The sequence below is a fragment of the Cyclopterus lumpus genome, chromosome 21 (genome assembly GCF_009769545.1).
Source record: "Cyclopterus lumpus isolate fCycLum1 chromosome 21, fCycLum1.pri, whole genome shotgun sequence".
NCBI lineage: Eukaryota > Metazoa > Chordata > Actinopteri > Perciformes > Cyclopteridae > Cyclopterus > Cyclopterus lumpus.
In genome coordinates, this window is record NC_046986.1 from 17094639 (window position 1) to 17110829 (window position 16191).

General features: G+C 41.2%; 1 protein-coding gene across 1 annotated transcript in view; it reads right to left on the reverse strand.

Moving 5' to 3' along the window:
• epb41l5 (erythrocyte membrane protein band 4.1 like 5) overlaps positions 1–16191 on the reverse strand; it is a 28677-nt gene that overhangs the window by 10879 nt on the left and 1607 nt on the right. Inside the window, exons 3-16 of the mRNA XM_034561099.1 lie at positions 12028–12132; positions 10639–10681; positions 10309–10387; positions 9797–9841; positions 9201–9253; positions 7463–7583; positions 7089–7176; positions 6836–6924; positions 6652–6721; positions 5085–5254; positions 4049–4155; positions 3838–3856; positions 2948–2993; positions 2576–2694 (exon numbers count right to left, since the gene is read on the reverse strand). Of these exons, the coding sequence (XP_034416990.1) occupies positions 2576–2694; positions 2948–2993; positions 3838–3856; positions 4049–4155; positions 5085–5254; positions 6652–6721; positions 6836–6924; positions 7089–7176; positions 7463–7583; positions 9201–9253; positions 9797–9841; positions 10309–10387; positions 10639–10681; positions 12028–12132 (1154 nt within the window). The remainder of the gene's footprint in view (positions 1–2575; positions 2695–2947; positions 2994–3837; positions 3857–4048; positions 4156–5084; positions 5255–6651; positions 6722–6835; positions 6925–7088; positions 7177–7462; positions 7584–9200; positions 9254–9796; positions 9842–10308; positions 10388–10638; positions 10682–12027; positions 12133–16191) is intronic.

Here is a 16191-nt window from a genome sequence, read left to right on the forward strand (position 1 = left end):
AGATAAACACAAACAATACACGGCTTCTTAAAACTGAGAGAGCAAACAGTTCATTAACATTACCAATTGATTAATTCTTATTGGTTAACATTTCACTTTGTTTCAGAACTGTCTGATGTTGTTGCACACATCTGATTACATCACCGTTTTCTCTTAAAAAAAACAAATGCAGCTCCTCTCACTGACTATTTTCTTGTGAAAGTTGTTTTACATATAATTTGGATCTTATCAGTATGAAGGCATCATCACATCACAACTGTACATGTATGAGCATTGGGCTGAAGCAAATGAGTAATTATTCTCTTTTGTGCTTAGTGAAGTTGGGGTATGACAGACGGAGGGAGAGAGCGGAGTGATTGCTCAAGTGCTCCATGCAAAGTCAAAATTGCTAAGTACTAAAAGCAAGGGAGAAAGGAGTGGGAGGAGAAAGGGATTAGTCTGAAGTATTAGTGGTATAGTCTCTTTCAAAGCATCCTACTTCAGTCCACTAAGTCAGTTGTAAACGGTTGCCATGGGCTTATGGCATAAACAAGAACTCAGTGCAATATCTTGTACTAACAACATAGACAAGAACTTGAAGGCCTTGGGTCTAAGGGCTTGTTTGCAAAGCAGGTTTTTTTGATCATTGGATAAGTTTCTGAAGGCTCCACAACACTGGTCTGCTGCAGAGTAACGTGGGCCGACACTTGGTCCTGTTGGTAAACATAACCTTGTTTAAAAACACTTAAAACAGACACTAACTGGCAAGTAAAATATCGGAAGCCTTTGTGTTTCCCACACAAGATAGCAAGAGTTTGACGACATGCGGGGAAAAGGAAGCCTTTAGGATATACCGTTTAACCTTTGAGCAACAAGGTTTGAAAGAGGAGAACGCAGCCTAATGAGTGCCACAGGTCACCGCTCTGTCTGCACTGGCCCTTTCCAAGGTCATATCTGTGCATCCTGTTTTTCAGGGTAATAAATGAAGAAAAAAAGGCCCCTGCTCCAATGCCAGGCAATCCTCTTAGTACAACTGAGCAGAAATTTACTTTACTACGAGAATCAGGATCAGAATCTGAATGAGCTTTGTTCTCCAGAAGCCGGAGTACTTCTGGGGGAAACTACAGGTATGCAGGTAAAGTTTTATTACGCTTTCTCCACATTTTTGGTACGTCCTTAGCATAACGGATTATAAAATTATTAACTTCCACTCCTCTTGAAATATCTTGTGAACCCTGTCACAGTTTAGAAGATGCGTGAGGGTTTGAAAGAGGAGCAGGTGGTTCACAGCATGACGTGAGAGGACTGAGAGGAAAGGCATCGACACACCGAAGTCTTGAACAGAGCACACCCACAGCTGAAATCACGCCCCATCACCGATTCATGACAAAAGAGTAGATCCCAGCACCGCACCCCAAATCATCACATTTCCAGACTGATTAGGTTGGCTTTTCATGCTGACCAAAATGGACACACAGCAAATCACAGCAGACCGTTTCGTCACAAGAAAACCCTTCTCTCTCTCTCCGAAGCCAAAATCAGAAAGCCCGCCTGCACAGCGACTGATTGGTTGAAGCCAGAGCAATGGCAAGGTTCAGTGTTTGATCGTACCTACCTGGCCTGCCTCCAGACAAGACCAATTGGTCCTCAGTACATTTTATTACTGGAACACAGAGGAACAGCGCAGGTTTATAACAAGAGGACACAGACGCACACACACGCTATTTATGCTCGACAAAAAACAGAACTTTGACTGAAGAATGAGATCCAAAATACAGCATAACTGCAGAAGCAATGAGCTAAATATTAAATATATAAACTGCCAATAAATTGAAAAAAAAAAAGGTATTAGAGGTGGGACTGAGAAGAAGCCAGCTGAGCACTGGGACAGTTTATGTATCAAATTTAAAAAGGCAGGATAAATCCTTCCAGGAGTAGGTCTACTTCATTTATTCACTTTCTACGTCCTGTCTCTGTTGACTACTCTTCTAGAGGCGGTCCACCTTCCTGGTGCTTGAATCTGCCATTGAATCTACATTGCACTGCTGCATTACGGTCTGCTGGTATGTGCGTCTCATGCACACGCACGCACACGCACACACACACACACACGTCACTTCATCCTTCAGACCATCGTGTTTCTGAGAACAGCTCCACGTACACGTCACAAGTACATAAACAGAGCTGGAACTTGAGAATAGGGAAATAGAACAGCCAAGCATGGAAAGGACATGCAGGCACAAAACTACTCTTTTTTTTCTTCTTTCCTGCCATCCGTGGTCCCAGCGAGCCAGGGTCAGTGGATAAGCCTTGTTAAGCTCCATGAAAGCATTAAAAAGACACCTAGCTATCCACCCTCTTCTTTCAGCACCCAACAGGGTTCAGTCAACCATTCCTAACCTGGTCTTTTTTCCGTAGCATCAGTGAGCACTTTAGTAAGCCGCCACTGGCATGACAAATTAATTGGCCTTAAACTTAAAAGCATGCATCAAAATCCTTAAAGCACCCAGTCTCTAAAATGCTTAATCACGATTATCAACAAATAAGGTGAGCTGAAAATAAAATAAATGGGCAAACTCTGAACTCGGGTACCAACCTCCTCTTTTCTCCTCCGGGACTCCTGGGTAGAGCTTCAATTTCCATCGGTGCACAGGCAGAAGCAGCCATCGGGCTGACCACGGGCACAGCTGACCAGGCACTTCTACTGGGAGAAGCCTGAGGCCAGAAAGAAAGAAAAAGTACATAGTCGGAAGAAAGACGAGATTGGAAGGTGTTGAGAAAAGGACAAACCAATGAAAGAAATTACATTGTCATGATCAATGCATTGTAATAAACTAAGCCGTGTTCATATGACTAGTTACGATCACTGATCCTTCCCTGTAGTTTGATTCTGACTTGATGCTTTGGGTCTTATTGTCCAAGTCTGCTTGGTTTTCCTGTATAATGGAAAAGCAGTTCTGCTGCTCACCTTGTTGCCTCTGCTGGAGCCGACTCCGTTGCCTGAGGAAAGAAGCCTGAGCAAAGAAAGAACACAAAATAGCAAACACATTTAACTAAACTGATTTTCCGTGTCGCCTGAACACTTAAGAACACTAAAGAAATCAACCAGGGACTCTTAAAGTCTCCCATCATGCTTTTCACAGAGCACATTGCTCGTGTTAATTCGGCTGAGCAGCCACCGTGGGTGTCAAATTACATAGAGAAGTCTTCCGGCATATGAACCACATTCTGGGGCAATGGAGTTGTACAATTTAATTAAACTTATGACATTCATTTTCAAGTTCTTTTCAAAGTCTGTTAAGTCTGCCAGGTTATCCATGAGCCAATTCGCAAATCCCCATCTTTAAATAAGGAGGTAATGCGCCGTCCTTTCAACACAGCTTTAAATATTGCAAATACTTTGTTGCCTCAAAAAGGACTTGAACTGTCCAAGTCTAGGACACAATGAGCTGTGATAAATAAAATAAGTCACAGGAACATTACTCATCACAATGCTTTGAGTCAACTGGTCCCATGACAGATTAAAACTAGCTCTGACATGTATTTAGCCCGCACACACATCCCTTCAACACAACGCTAATGCTGCAATGAGATTACATGCCAAGGTTTACGGTGGAACTGAGCGAGTGTGAGACACAGCGGTACTTAATAACTGTACACGGCATCAAACTAAGCAATTTCCAGTGCAAGCCTTTCCATTGTTGTTATTTATCAAACGAGGGAAAGATAATTGGGAAACGATATAATTTCCACACAAATCAGCGGATGTGAATGCGATCGCACTGAAATGAAAGCCTAGATAAAAGTAACTGAACCGGCAATGGCACATTCACATTGTTTAAATATCAGTATACTCACTCCTGGTGATGGAACGGTCCTGTAAAAACACAACGAACAAACAGTAAGTGTTGAGTTCAGATAGAGCTTAGGGTTTGTGCATGTTTACATCACCTAAGATATTTTCATTTCTGCATGCTACGTCATGTATTTTAAGTTGCGGTATTGATGGTGTATTTAGGCAGTATATAAATATACACACACATATGCTGTGCCAGAGAGTCGGCCTCACCTCTGTTCTGCATGGTTCTTCTGGAGTAACGTCGACTGGGCCTTCTCTCAAAGGAGGTAGACCGCCTGGCTTTATTGGCCTTGGTTGTCTGATACTCAGTCTTCCCACTGGCCACAAAAACAACAAAAAAAGAAAAGAAAGTCACAGCGGTGACCCCTGCTGAACTCTGGACTCACCCAAGCGATAACCTATTAACAACAAACCCTGTAACCTCTCTGTAAAACCAACAATACTGCCAATGCTTATCCAACTGGGTAATGTTTAAACACACACAGAAGGGAGCTAGCTGGCCACTGGGGCATGTTGACATTGAGTGCCCGTCTTTTGCCACTAAAGTATCTGCATGTACTCGCGTGTACAGAGAATGATACTGTGCACCAAACTGGGACCATCTCTGTTGGTGTGTTCCAACCCATCGCACAGAAACAAAACACCCAGCTCTCTAAATGTGTGTCATCAGCAGCACCCCTCCCCCAAGTCTTCTTGTGTAGCAAGCCCAGCTGCAATTGTTCCCAACACTTATCTCAATGTTATTCTCATGCATTTCTCTTTCAGATAGTACATGTCGAAGAGAAGCAAGCGACAGTCGGACCTTTTGATACACACGTTACTAGAATTGCTTGTAAAAAACCTGTCTGTGCAAAGTTGTTCTTGATTCAATTTATAAAACGAGTGATGATATTGGTGTTTTATTTTTAAAAAAGGGGCTGAATAATTGAAGAATCGTATATTTTATATATTTGTACTTAATTGAAATAAAAATTAAGATATTAGTTTTTACATTGAGTCAGTTTTTTTTCCGGTTTATCAGTGGAATAAAATACGACATTAATTAACTGGGATTTAATGTAGTTTAACAGTAAAGAAACGAGAAGCACTGTGAACGCTTGAAATGCTGATCAAAATTAAAGATAGTTGAAAATGATGTGTTGTTACTGCAGTTTATATATTGCATTGTAAAGTCTTTTAAGCCCCTCAGCCAAGAAAAGAAGTGCCTCCTTCAAAAGCATCTTGAGCCAGCACATTGGTCCGTTACCTGTATCTGAAGCGTGATCCCATGCGTATGAATCCAGAGCTCGCAGAGTTCTTATGTACCGGCCCTCTCAGCCTAAAGAAAGCGTGGTGTTCCACAGCACACTTCCACAGGTGCTTGCAGGCCTTGGGGTGGTCCATCCTGAAGACAAAGGTGTGCTCCTGCTCTTTGCCCTGGAGAGGGGATCGGTGTACGGTCAGATTCGGGTGTTTCAGAGGCGAGGACAAGCTCCCAGTCTGGTGATTTACAACCTTTACTTTGCATAATGGATATATTCAGTCGGAGTGGCTCCTGTAACTATGGCAGTGTGAAGTCACCCACCAGTGATAAGAGATCATCTGAAACTTCTGCAGTCTTAACAAATATATTGTCAGTAAAACAAAGCTCATGTGCTAGCTCTTGATTGTGAAAGAAGACTTGTATGTGAAGAAAGGATGGTTGCACTACAATGCACCAACAAACCAACATCTAAATGGACTAATGCAGGTCTGAACCAGCTGGTAAAACCACCACAAAAAAAGGTTTACGTTTTACAACTTCAACATTATTCTCGCTTGTAACAAGCAGATTTTTCCGTGGCAAGTGAAAGAGAGCAAACATAACTGACAACTGAGAGAGTACCTGAATGTAACCTCCGGGTCTGAAAAGTGCCATACATCGAGAGACCGAAGCACTCACAAGCTCTTAGACAAACGAGACACCTGTTTTAACAACGGGATGTGACTGTCTTGCTTCATCAATCTACCGACGCAATTTACTCTCAAAACATGTGCAACAATGTTCAATGCAATGAAACGGACAAGACTGAACCAACCTCTGCTATTTGGGGTTCATCTCTGATGTGTGTGTGTGTGTGTGTGTGTGTGAGAAACAAGCATCCTGAAGGAGAGTTGAGAATTGTAGTACATAAATGAAATGCGTGCGTGTGTGTGTAGGAGTTGGAGAATGGTGCATACCAGAAATACCAGAGGGGGCAGGCTTCTTTATTAACCTCACTCACAAACCTCCAGGATGGACATAAACAGACTCTCCTTCTCTCTTGTACACACTAGCCTCTGGGTAGTACAATACTAAGCCGTGTTTCATTTTGAATTGGAACCAGCCTCTTTTGGGGCTCAGGCACTTCTAACAAAAGCTTTTGGAGCAATATTAATTGTTTGAACACTTCTTTTTTTGAGAGACTTGGAAAAAAAATACATCTTGCATGGTTTGTAAATAATGTTGTCTTTGTTCTGTCAGCGTTGTTATTACTATATTATATGTGAATATGTCATTCACAAGTGCACATCTGAATGAGGTGCTTATAATACCACCCATAACTAACTGCAATACACTTAGGTGTGGTATTATTCTGTATGCCTCTGCTTGCAACAGGAGTATCTTGCAAGTGTGGCAAATGCATTACATTCTTCATAGTCAGAGTATTGAGATTGGGTCGTTGACACGGTTATCAAGAGGGACTACTATGGGAGACTGAATGCATGTTGAGCATTTTCAACATTCCACTGCATGACAAGCATCTCAGTATGTGTGTGTGTGCATGTGTGTGTGTGCGCTCGCTCATGTTCACCTGGTCATCGTCCTCCACGACCACAAGCGTCAGTTTGCTCTTCTTAAAATCCAGACAAGTAATCTTGGGCCTACAACACACACACATCCAACACAAACAGAGGGAGGAATACTGAAAACTCAAAGTTGTTTCTCTAGAGCATCAAAGTAAATATTTCAGTACATTGTGACGTGACCCAACATACCAGAAGAAGAGCCCTATCTTGGTTTCTCCTTCAAACACCAGAACTCCAGTGGGTGTCAAACCCAGACTGTACTCATTACCATCTCTTGCCTGCATGACAGATATGGAAAAGAAAAAGGAGACACCAAAAGAGGTAAGATAATGAACATTTCACAAATCCATATGCACATTCTTTCAACTTTCCCTGAATCACGAAGGACACTTAGGATTCAGGGTACAGAGCGCATGCTAGTGAGAGACTGTGTGTCTGTTACCTTGACCATATGCATGTCCACCCCATACATTTCTAGCCACTTGGCTTTATTCAGGTAGTTAATTTCAGCTTGGGCTGGCATCTGACCTCTGACAGAAAGAAGAAAGGGAGGGAGGGAGGCGGTGAAACAAAAACAGAAATAAATGTCTGCGTGATCAAAACCATAACTGCAGCTCCAACCCAAAGGGATGAAACAGAAGGCCAAGAATTACCCAAACAAAAAAACTCACCCAGCATACAGGCGACAGACTCAAATACATCCCTTTACCATTATTATAGTTACCTGCTTTCTGTGACCATGTTGTAAAGCATTTCTCCTTATTGATCATCAGTTTAACTTACTGTCCTGTATATTAGTTATAGTGAATTTCTTACCTGCACTCCTTCCATTTGTTGTATATCTCCAGCTCTACGTCCTCGGTCTGGTTGGGGATGAAGCGGAATTCTGACACCAGATCCCGATTATGTTCCAATGGGTCACAATCACCCATCTCAGCTGAAAACACACAGCCATGAACACTGAGTATCTAATGCCATCTAGTAATTCAGTGGACAATAAACTTGAAATAATACTTTTGTGTTCACAGAACCTAGGAAGTGTGTCCAATACTGTGGTAGTAGTAATCATAATGCACAAAATAACAAACAAACCCTTGTTCAAAAAACAAATCCTCCCTAGATAAAAAAAAAAAAAAAAAAATGAGAATAGTGTGATGAAAGAGGATAGAGACGGTAAAGTATTGGTTCTGATTGCATTGTGCAGTGTTTGGGTGTATAGGAGCAAGTATAGCCTCAGGATAGAGAAGAGAAAAGATGATTTCACTTTATTTCTATCCCATCAATTGTCAGTGGACCAAAACATAATTTTGGATAAAGGAAAATGAAGGGAGGAAGCTCAACCGAATTAAAGAGAGAAGTCAGAAAGGGTGCTGGATTAGGGGGCCTCTGGAGAGGATGGAGCACTAATGAGCTGGCATTTACCCCACAGTGACTGTGTGTGTGTGTGTGTGTGTGTGTGTTCGTTCAAGAGTTTGTGCATGCAATCCCATTCAATAAACGTCTCTAATGATTCACACTATGTTCCTCTGAAGCAGCACTCTTTCCATTGCTCTTGGAGTTAAATGCTGCATTTCTAACTTTTAGAAACATTATTAATGTGTAGTTTAAAGGTTATGGGCTCTTTACGATTCAACATTTGGTAGAAGACCAGTCACTTTCTGCTCCATTAGTAAATGTACTGTGTGTAGCTATGGAAATTTGCCTGAAATGGACACCAGGCTGGCCTATTCTAAACTTTCTAACTGAAGGTTTGATGAGGTAGGAAACAGGAGATAATATTCCTGCTATAGTAGACTTTAGACTGCCAATACTACTGAATTAATGAAGGTGAGAGGTACGTAGAAATGCCTTGAACTAATTTAAATGTCCTGGCAAGATAATTAAAACAGATTTGCCTTTAAATAAATGGAGATTCACCAAAGAATACCTAAATACAAATATGTGTCCACTGTAGAGTGTTGGAGAGTCTGAAGTTAGACTGTCTTTAAAGTCTCCACTGAGGTGTTATGACCAAAATATCTAAATCACGAGTCTGTTCAGTGGCAATAGGCAGGAAGACAAAACCCAAAGATATCTTTCCCCAAAAACATCCTTCAGCTTCTCCTGTTGCCCACATCTCCTCAGCTTACTGCAGAGGAGCAACGGCTCAATCCTCTCCCTTCACATCGTACGGGAACATCACGACTCAGCATCATGTGTCTGCGATTTCATTCTCGGACGTTACCCAAAGCTTTAAAATAAGTGTAAAGGTTTTGGAGCAATGTCTGTTGGGCATGAGTCAAGGTTGAAACAGATGCAAGCTATGCAGATTGTAAACAGACTAGGCTTCTTGGGATGCGAGTGTATCATCGCTCCGACCTAAAGCTGACAAATGCCTGTCTGACTTGCACCACTCTAACTGGTATACGCACAAGCTAGATTTCTGCTCCACAGGCCTCTTGGGGCTCTGTGCTGTGAACGCTACAAAACACAAAATAATGGCAGCTCTTACAAAAGGTGATCCCAATTAACCAACACAGAGTTGGAGAGAATCCTGGATACCTGCTGTGCTTACCCTGTATCGAGAAGGCAGCCAACTCCACCACCGTGTCAAATGGACATTCTAGCCTGAAAACACAGACATGGTAAGAGTCAGCAACATCAATGAAGTGAAAGCACTGCCATGGGCCAAGCAAATTACCCTGTGATCTTCACTGAGGCCTACTGGTCTTTACCACGCCCTCTTGTTATTCAGCCAAACAATTCAAAAACTGATCCTGTGCAGTAAAAACACAGAGTATTCCCAGTCCACTTACTGACTATTAATTATATTCTGTTCCCAAACATGTGGTCCTGTATGCCTCTTATAGACGCTGATGTACTGATGAAGACAGGCAATAGAGTGCATTGTGTTGGTGAACTGATTTAAAAGTTAGTTATGTAAAACAATAGGTCATATGACAGCAATCAGACTGGAGAATCATGATGAATGTGCTGCCAAATCATGTAACTGACATGCAACTGCCAGGTCTGTTTAATGTTATGACAAGTTAACCATCTCTTCGTCTGTCTGTCTCACTGAATATGTATGTACCATAAATCAAAATTCTGTGTATAGTATTTCATTAAGATGGATGGCAGTCGAAAGGTAAAACACAGGAAATGACTTACTTGCCACTGAGGACGTCTTGCTTTAACTGTAACACAAATAGGTATCTGAAAGAAAAACAAAACTGTTAGATATGGTAAAGAAATCTGAATCAATCTGGCAGTTTAATGGACAGAAACAATCATCTATGCAAAACCTGCAGCATGGAACACCGAAGCAAATTACATTTTGTTTGTTAATCAAAAAGGAGAAATATCCCGAAAAGTACTTTAAATAGTGTCTGATTTATCTGAGTGAATGACGTTACCCTGGAGGAACCCTACATTTCTAATTTGTGTATATAAACAAACCGCACTTCATTTTTATTTTTAGCTCCCTCTCCACTCACACACAAAGAAAGCAACATACTTGTAAAGTAATCTGTTCCAGCAGAAGACATAACACAGACTTTCTTTTGAGGTTTACGAGATAAACGGCTTTACAAAACAAACAACCTCAAATGACCCATTTCACCTTAAATGAGAGTTCAAAAGAAAGCAAGAAACGTAGTTAAAATGTTTGTGGCTGAACTCACCTGGTGAGCTCCTCGTGCAGGTTGTTTGGTTCTGAAGAGTAAAACTTAACTCTCAGGTGAAGGCAGTACGGTGGGCCGACTGAAAGGAAGATCACATTGACAGCCGAGTCAATATTATGGAGGTAAACAATCAGAGTATGTGATAACAAAAATACCAGGGTGACATTTTGTTTTAATAAACTGTCACAGACCAGATGCACCAGATGAAGTTACACTCACACACATTTAGCTCAATGTGTTGTTATACAGAAGTGTGAACAGAGTTTATTTTCATAGGATGTTTTAATGTACATATAGCAAGTAAGCATGTGTCTGGGGAGGTGGACTTACTTTTCACTTGTTTTTTGATACTTTTTGTAACATCAAGCCAGTGCTGTAACAACATGAATGTGATAACATTAAAAACACAGCAGCTTCAACAATGTAGAGATGGTGTAGTAAAACAAATCAATACTAATGGCAATTTGATCTAACGAGTATAATCAAGTATACTTTGATCTCACGAGTATAAATCAACTATTATACTTGACTATATTCAGTTTACAAACATTAAATATTCATAAATGCAACTGAATAAATGAACAAAAGTTAAGTGGTGAGTTACATTCATGAAAAGTGGAATTCTGGGAGGTCTTTTGTCAAAATCTCACACACCCCCTTGTGCTTCTGTCTTTGTGAGGATACTCAATGGCGTATTGCATTACCTAGCCCCTAACCCCATCACAGCGACATGCTTGACCCAAATCTGAACCCCTAAACCACGTCTGAACCCTCAAACCGGCCTTTGAAGGTCTGTCCCAAAGTGTCGACCGGCCAAAATGTCCTCACCTCCCAAAAATGTCCTTACTCCGAAGGCCTTAAACTCAAATTGGTCCACACGCCTCTCCTTGACATTCAGCGTCAGTGTTCTGTGCTATAATTCTTCTTGGAAGTTCAGGCTCTATGGGGCATGAAAAATGTCAAGGAGAGGCGGTAGTGGTGGTGTTTGTGTGTCTGAATGTAAAGAGAGATAACTGAGGGACTCGCAGCACTCTCTAGTCTCCTCTCCCCCACATTTCTTATCACAGCCCTCCCACCACCACCCTTTTGACTCCCAACCTCCACCACCCCTCCTCGATGACACTTCCTTCAGTTAGATCCCCACACCGGCTTTCCCTCCTTCCACGGCCTTCACAGTGTGAAGGAACAGGGTCACTGGCCGACCAGTGACTTAAAACACAGCCCACAGCCTGACTCCCAGAGCTGACAAGAGTCCCATAACCAATCCCTTTAGCCCACTGGGAAGTAAAGTCTGTGCCTAAAGCCTTTCTTCATATTGCGGAATAGGGATTTAGACTGGCTGTGAATGGCAGCTAAGAAATGGTGAAATGTACACTAGGGGTGCAACTAACAATTATTTTAATAATCGATTAATCTGTCGATTATTTGTTCGATTAATCGATTTTTAAAAAGCATTAATTTTAATTAAAGTTGGCAACGAATCGATAATGCAATTCGTTGCCAACTATTTTAATAATCGATTTTATCGATTCGTTGTTGCAGCCCTAATGTACAGTGAACACATGGATACATTTCTCATTAGTTCAGTACAGTAGGTATATATTGAAACATGATTCACAAAAACAAACAAATGAAGCAATCCACATAATGGCAAAGACGCAAAACTTAAAAGGCAAACAGTTCAGAGAGAATATTGGTAATGTGCATCTCCAGTCATACCGGCACTTGTGCAGAGTCCATGAAGCGCAGTCCGAAGTAGTCTTTCTCTACGATGTCCAGATGGTACATGATCTGGTCAAACAGCTCCTCACCTTTTGCTTTTTTCTGATCAGAGAAACACACACACACACACACAGACAAATATCTGAGTGAAAAATAATATTTTTGATATCAAAATAGTTGCAGATTAATTTTTCCAAGCCGCACTCCATCCGGGACTTGCCAGACTGTTACATCAGTGCAGATCCATCACATCTGGACACGGACGTTTTTTAATTAAAGAACAGCCAAACATTAAATGTTTCTTTCCGCAGACTGTCAATCTAATTAACAATTAAATCTGTCATAGAAAGTCAATAATCCTCAAACACCAACATTTCCATGGCTGCCAGCCCAGTATGGATAAGAAAGATAATGTCTTCCCTCTGGCCCCTCCTTTTTGCACCTCTGAAAAAATAGTTTTGAGTGGGGTTGGTTGAAATGTAAAGACTCTGATTTGTGTTTTATGGATTTAAATACAGAGATATGAGAAACCTTTGACACAAAGTACTCATAAAGTAAGTTTTAACACATGTTGCCCTTTCTGACAGGTCCGTACCAGTTACTGCCCGTGTTTGTCTGGGACTGGGATATCTCTCCCTCACATGTGCACTCACTCACTCTCTCACTCTCTCACTCACACACACACACACTAAACCCCACCATGAGGCACAGCGACAGGGTTTCCATGGTAACATGGACTGAAGTGCCCCAGACGTGTAGGAGCTGAGGGAAGTGGGGTGGCTGGACACATCATGTGATCATCTGGCTCTCTGGGCACTTCACAGATCAGGCCATCTAAGATCAGGTTGCAGCTGAATTGTTTTACTTTTCACTTTAAAAGCAATAAATCAATACATTCTAAATCCATATTTGTTCTCCCACACAAAATTAGTCATTCATTTTTTTCACGAGTGTAAACCACCAAAAGTTTGTTAGAGCCAAAGTATCTGAAATGCATTGTGTAAATATCAACATCACGTTGCAACAAAGGACAACTAATCAGGTATTCCTGTGACTGGCTTGTTAGTCAGGTCCAAAAAGGTATCAATCGAGTAAACTACTGGGGTGTAAGGAAGGGTTTTTGTGCGCCTGTTTAATGATGCACTAACCATTGCAACAGCTAAACACTAACTCCTGCAATGGGCATGTCACAAGGTGCAACAGAGTTATAATATGGCTGTTTACAACTTGATTGAGATCAGCTGTAATGCATGGGGATGTTCTTGGCAACAGGTATGTTGCAGCACTGGTTCCATCAGCATCTTTCAAGGTACATTTGATAAACTGTGTGCAACATTTCACTCACAGAAATCCAGACAATTCACAGTATGTAATCAAAAAGAAGCATGCCAGAATTGCATGAGGTAAGGAGAGGGGCAAGGGTGCGATAAAGGTATCCCTGTGTGCCCTACATGCACACACACACACACAGTCCCTCTTTCTCTCACACAAACCCCAAGAGATCTCCTGGACAGCTCAGGGGGACTGGCCCCATGCTAGATGGCATAGTTGACAAGGCATAGCGCACCCCTACAGTACCCAGGGAGAGAGAGTACAAAGGGCTCATTGTGTGTGTGTGTGTGTTGCACCCAAAGCCTTGTTATACTGCCTGCATATTGTTCAGCTGTTTGGAGTCTTTCTGCGCGTCTCAGTTACATTGAGGTATTTAGCTGATGCTCTTATGTACAAGTTCGTTAAACCAACAAACGTTGTCATGTATCCTTTTGAAATGGCCATAACACAATGTCTAAATTGGTGGAGGACTCGGGCACTTTAAGAAGGAAAGCTGTGTGGTTTAGAGTATATTACACTCTTGACTTTTCATTTATAGTATTGCTGCAAAAAGAAATGAGAATACCCCAAAATGCTAGGTTAAGGTGTAAGAGATGATCGTCAATTCACATGTTAAACAATGGATAATGTATCCAAGACCAATCTCTCTCTCTCTCACACACACTGTGTAAGTGTATAGATACAAATGTAGCCTAAATCAGTCCCAACTTTCCAATGATGGACTAACAGCAACCGAATGACTTATCGTGACAAAATAAATAAAGCTTGCACGTACTTAACTTTGGCTCTGAGCTTTAAATCTACAGCGAGCGAAAAAGAAGTTGGAGGCAGTGACAGTGTGGGGGGCAGCAGAATTGACAACTACTAAATTCTTAACAAAAGTTGCATCAACCCAAAAACAAACAATAACGAACACTAAAACATGAATCAAAAACTAAAACTTTAGTCTTTCCAGATTCAATCGCTCCAACCCCAAAATCAATGGAGGCTTTTACACCATATGCTTAAGCAGAGAAAGGCTCCCAGCTATAGAAATTAATGTGCTAAGTGTAACCTTTTCTCAGTCTGGTTAACTAAATGATAAGCATGGCTGAGACACCAGCATTTTTATTTATTTTTGCAAATCTGCTCAGCTTCCCTTTCTACTGTCAGAGGACTTCTTCCAAGAACAATCAGTTCCCCATCGTACCCAGAGCATTTAGGATCAGTTCAGATAGAATAGCCCAACAACAACCACCACCACCACAACAACCCAAAAGCATCAATGGCCCCAAGGGTGGTCTACACAAATTACTTTGTACCATTGGTCTAGCTGACATTTCCCCCAGCTGAGTTCTGCTGCAGGGAAGAAAGTTGTTTTAATGTCTTCTCTTCCACAGTAGTTCTTCCCTTGTTGTGTTGAAATGGGGTCAGCAATGTTGTCGTTAGTGGAATACATACGTAGAAGGCAAACAGAGCAATGCTCCTAACTGGGTTTCAATGTCCTATCACTTAGAGATAGACTGATTATAAGACAGAAGGGTCTGCAGAGGCTACCTATACCTGGGGGATGGTAGGCAGAAAAAAAGCTCATTTTGAAATCTAACAGCTTAAGGCCAGGACTCGGCTGGAATGCATTAAGATATCCAATCAAATTTTAAAACCTCCTTCAGGCACACACAGCAAAAATGCCTTTAAAAAAATAAGACATTAAAGCACACTTGCTTGTTCAAAGTCAATTAACTTCATCAATTAAATAGGAAACGCGAAAACTCCCAACAAACAACTAACACTGGTGAAACGGCTTTGTACAAAATTCCAGTAATAACATCTGTGCAAAAACAAGAGATATACCAAAAGAGAGCGAGCGAGAGAAAGGAAAGCCTGAATAGGAAAGACATAATGATCTGGCCTCTCTTAGACTATGACAGACTCAAAAATGTGTGACTTCACTTGTGAGACGTGCTGAATAAAATACGTTCATGCATTCTTGCCCAATAAGCTGGTAAGGAATGCTCGAATCCTCGTTGATCCTGGTTTCATTTACGGCTTCTAAGCATCACTGCTTGGTCTCACGCATAAGCAACGACTTATGTCGAGAATAATCTCTACACACATTGGAGGGGATGTAAAAAAGAAGAAAGTGTAAAACCAACAACATTTGGAGTTTAACTAATAAGACAGATATAGTAATAATAATAATAATAATAATAATAATAATAATAATACTTATTTCTTGTAATTTACGCCAAACAGCAAACTGTCAAGATAACATTGATACGGGAAAGTTAGATACCGGACTGGCCTCTCAGGAATGCTGCACATTAAACACATGGAACGCCAGTGGAAACACAAAGTAGCAAAACTAAAGATCACATGAGGGAAAAAATATCCATGTATTCATGCCCTAGGTTCTTAAATAATACATAACAATTACAGATGGCAATTGTTTAACCAGCAGAAGCCTGGTGTTTAGGAAATGTCGATATAAAGAAACAGTTAACATGAACACGAGAATAAAGAAAAGGAGTGTAAAATAGGAGAAGAAAGACGAGAGGAAGGGGGGAGAGTGAAGTTCTGCTGTGTGTCCTCTTGGCGATGAGCCTTACATGTCATGTGATGTGGTCATGTGATCAACTTTGTTCTCCAGATCGGATAATGGAATTACAGGTGATCAGCAACAGTCACACAGACAGAGAACTTTTGCCACTGATGGTTGTGGTTGAAGCCCATTTGACATCAATGACAAACGGTCTACGGCTTTACACGTTTGTTCAAGAATCATGTAAAAGTGTAGAATAAGCCTTGCTACTCAGTTAAAAATTAGAAAGAGAGGAAAAGAGCATAACA